Here is a 4,383-nt window from a genome sequence, read left to right on the forward strand (position 1 = left end):
AAAACCCACAGTGACAAGTTTTTTCATTATGTAAATTTAATCCCGCCGAGGGAATATGTTTGTAGGCGAGATAATTGTCTTTTCACCACAGCCGCATCTCTTTTCTGAAGACGATCGAGTCTTTCCGTTTTTTTTCCATTCTCAAGTCCCTGAACTTATGAAGTCTCATTTCTGTAGTGGACCAATTTGTTAACATCCCGCCGAGCCATTTTTTATTAACACAATGACACCGGGCTTTTATTGCAGCCCATGCTACTAAATCAGCTGCTTTCTTTTTGGTACCAACAATCAAGAACTGTTTTCCCCTACTTGCTGCATCAAAAACCAAATCGCATGCTTCGGATAAAAAACGAGCAGTTTTAGTAAGATTTGTAATATGAATACCTTTACGCTTTGCAGAGATATAAGGTGTCATTTTAGGATTCTATTTCCTAGTACCATGGCCAAAATGAACTCCCGCCTCCAGCATCTCTTCCAAGTTAATATTCCAATATCTTCTTGTCATTTCTCCCCACCCCCGCCCCCTTTTAAAAAAAAAGAGATGATAAACCACGAACTGAAATAAATAATTGTTCTGATGGAACCTTCTCTTCCACCGTAGATTGGCCGTAGATAGACGAATAAGCCATTAGTCTTTTCTATTGCCTTGCTATTCAAATGACTGTACCAAATACATATACAGATAGTCAAAAAGATGAATCGAGTTTTAGGAATCATTAAATCCTATAAATGATTGTTCTGGTCTATCATGAAAATTCTTTGAAAACAAATAATCAAATAATTTTCTGTGGTGAAACAAAATATCTCTCATTTCCCCCTCGAATAGATTGTTTTTTTTGTTTCCATTTCCAAAGGGCTCCTGTTGTGTTGTTTTGAAGAGGGCACCAATCATTTCGGACCCGCTTTTGCAAAAACCCTCAAAACGGCCTTTGGAAACGGATATAAAAATTTTCTATTGAGGGGCGTTTTTGTTAGCCCAAAGAGGGCTCGGTAAAAAAAGCTTTTTTTCAACCCCCCCATCCGTTGGGCCCGAAAACCAATCGGTTATCCGGTGAAAAAACATTAGACATTCCTTCCTAAACAAGGGTGGGGTTTTTGAAATTGTGTCGTGTGCCGTGCCCTTTCCCTTTTTCCAAAAAAGTTTTTAAATTTTCCCACTAATCAACAAATATTACTAAGTAAAAAGGGCAAAAAAGGGGGTCGAACCACGGGGATATGGCCCACTCGGGGATCGATTCCATGACCTTTAAAAGGGGGTGGCCCCCGCCACGCAATTTTGTGGGTCGAGAACAAACCCACGGGCCCGAGATGCAAATTTTAAAATTTCTTCCCTTTTTGGTTCTAATAAGGGGAGAACTTTACTCTCCCTCCGGACCTAAGAAAAAAAAGCGTACAACATACAACTGGAGAAATTTGAGAATTTTAAATTTTCAAAAAAAATTTGAAGGGAAAAAACTTAACTGGCAATTTTTTTTTAATTTGGGGAATTTTAAAATAAAGTAAAAAAAAGCAAGACAAGTTCCTTAAACTAAGGGTCCGGAAAAAGCTGCGAAAAGTAAAAGAGAAAAAAAGTAGATGGAAAAATAAAACGGGGTCTAGAGATAGGGCGAGAAAAAAAGAAAGAAAGACGAAAAAAAGGGATAATTAGGTTAAATTTCCCCAACTTCATCTTCTTAAACCCAAACGAAATAAGAGAAAACGGGGTTTAAACACCATGAAAACGAGCAACCTTAAATCTAAATTTTAAAACAAGACTTAAAACGAGAAATTTAAGCCAAACAAAGGGATCTACCCTTTGGACCTAAAGGATGCAGAAAGAAGAAATACCCATGATCATGCAAAACGTAAACATCAAGCACCAAATATACGAAACTTCAACCCCAAAAAACACCGAATTCAACAAATCCAAACATCTTCATATGAAAATTTCCCCAAACCCCCAAACAACAAACACGGATCTCGGCCCCCAAACACCCAACCAACAAAAAAAAACTAGAGCAAAAAACTAGAGATGAACAAAACTGGGAAGATATTAACCAAAAGAAAAACATAAACTTCCATAATAACTTGAAATGGGCCCAACCCAAGATAAAAGCAAGAAACTAGATTTTTAAAATTTAAAACCAACAAGGCCAAAACGAAAGCAAATAAAATTTTTTTTTCCGCCCCCCGGGCGGTGTTACCAAAAAAAAACCAACGATAACGTTTGAGAACCATTGGAGAATCCTCCTTGTCCAAGTGCGCAAAAATAAAATAGAAATTTAATGTGGAACTAAAGAAAGGGAAAAAACCCAGACCCTGAAAGGAGGGGGTGACGGACTTTTCCGTTCTTAAAAGGTTGAGCTCTTTATATATGTGAGGCTCAAACCCTATGGTATCCCCCCCTGTTTTTCCCCCCGCCCTTGGGAAAAGTTTTTTAAATAATTTGCTCCCCTTTCCATTCCCGCCCCTGCCCCAACTTTTTGATTCCCCGTGCCAAAGGGGCGACTTCGACTTTTGCTTAATTTCATCTTTTTAGCACCCGCGAGTGGGGTAACAACAACCCCGGGGGCCCGGGCCAGTTTTTTCCCCTTTGAATTTCAAAAACGCCTTGGCCCCCCTCCGGGTAAACCCTAAAAATTTTGGTCCAAAACGAGCCTTATAAAACCGTTCACATTTAAAACCCAAATTTTTGCCCTCAAGTATGAAGACAAAAAAAAGGAATAAGGCACGCTTCAATGCAGGGTTTTCCAAAACCCTTTTACTAGAGAAAAAAAAAAGACTAAAAATACTAGACCGGGCCAAGGACTTGGGCAAAAAAAGATAAAAACAAAAAACTTTATAATTTCAAAAAATGGTTCATTTTCAAAAGGGGCCATCCCCACAAGATTAAGGTCAATTCAAAAACCTCAACCCCCGGAATCTTCCCCCCCCCTTCCCATCTAATGGGTTTGTCGGTTTTCAAGATGGTTTTTAACCTTCACTAATTTTTGGGATTGGGGCCGATCATTCTTTCCCTCCCGGGGATGTTGGGATCGTTTTTCTTTATATGCCATACCCCCGATGCCCGAGCCCGGATATTTCCCCCCTGCCTTAGCTCTTATTAAAATTTTTCCCCTTCCCCTGCCGGCCCCGCCTTTACCTCCCGGACTTCGTCCGTTTGGGCCCCAAATTTTTTTTTTTTTTTTTATTTTTTTTTTTTTTATACCGGACCTTGTTCCAGTTTATTCCCCCCTTTTTTAGACCCGGGACCCGCCTTTATACCCCCGCCCCCCTTCCCCCGGCCCCGAGAGGTTATCATCCCAAAAATTTTCTCCTTCAAAATTTTTTTCCCAGGCATAAAGTGGCCACCTTTTTGTGTTATTTAAGTTTTTTAAGGCTTATAACTCACTTTTTTTTGGAGGGCTTCAAAACTAGATCAATCGGGGATACATCGCCCTTTACTTCATCCAAACCAATTTTGATTTTTTAAAGGAAAAGGGCATCAAAGTTGACATGCATTTTCTTTCTTTTCACTAAGGGGGATTTCTTTCTATTTACCGTTATGCCCAAACACAAAATTTCCTACTAAACGACACACTACTAGCTTTTCTTGGGCCCAGCAAAAGACGCACATGCTTGACAGACTTGCACTAACTCCCCCCTCCCAAAACCCCCCATCCGTCCCCCAAACACCTAAAGTGGAAAAAAGGCTAAAATTAAATCGGCAAAAACCCCCTTTAAAAACATATATTTACAAAAACAAAACCCCCACTTGGGCCAAAGATCGGGCTGTGGGGGAAAGATAAACAAACTACCCAACCAAAAATGTCGTATTAACATAAACCACCCCCCAGACCAAAAGATTGGGCTAAATTTGCCCAAAAAACTATACACGTAGCGAAACATGCTTAAAAACAGAGAAAACATCAAAATAGATACTTGACAAAAGAAAAAAAAACCAAAAACCGAAATGTAAAATTATTTGGGCAGGGGGGGGTCACTTTTCCATGGCCCTTTTGAGTCGGCCCCTTCCCCCGCGTCCGGGTTGGGGCTTTCCTTTTAAAACCCGGGGGAATCCTCTGTTTCCCCTGTTTTTTGAGCCTTGTGGGGGGTGTCGCCTTCCTTATTTCTTAAATTGGGGGCCATCATTGGAATTCCCTTTTCGGCCCCCGTACTCTTTGGGGCCCCGCCCCCACGAAACTAAAACTTGAAATTCTTAAGCAAACCGGGTCGTTGGGTGAAAAATCCCAAAAAATTTTTTTTATTTATAAACCTCTTCCCCATTTTCTTAGAATTTTGAAAATCTTTTTTGGGATTAAATTTTTTTTTTTTGTTTGGATTTTTTTAAAAAGGAAATTTCGAAAAAAAATATTCACAATTTTTGTCAAATTTTTCTCAAGTATTCTTGGGAGTACAGTTGAC

At 39.7% G+C, this 4,383-nt stretch overlaps 1 protein-coding gene across 1 annotated transcript in view; it reads left to right on the forward strand.

Moving 5' to 3' along the window:
- The window catches only part of LOC125221142 (protein ABC transporter 1, mitochondrial-like), a 4,250-nt gene extending 3,843 nt beyond the window's left edge, over positions 1 to 407 (forward strand). Inside the window, exon 6 of the mRNA XM_048123266.1 lies at positions 400 to 407. Within this exon, the coding sequence (XP_047979223.1) occupies positions 400 to 407 (8 nt within the window). The remainder of the gene's footprint in view (positions 1 to 399) is intronic.
- Positions 408 to 4,383: the final 3,976 nt, after the last annotated feature.

Source organism: Salvia hispanica, chromosome 4 (genome assembly GCF_023119035.1).
Source record: "Salvia hispanica cultivar TCC Black 2014 chromosome 4, UniMelb_Shisp_WGS_1.0, whole genome shotgun sequence".
In the NCBI taxonomy this organism is placed as follows: Eukaryota; Viridiplantae; Streptophyta; class Magnoliopsida; order Lamiales; family Lamiaceae; genus Salvia; species Salvia hispanica.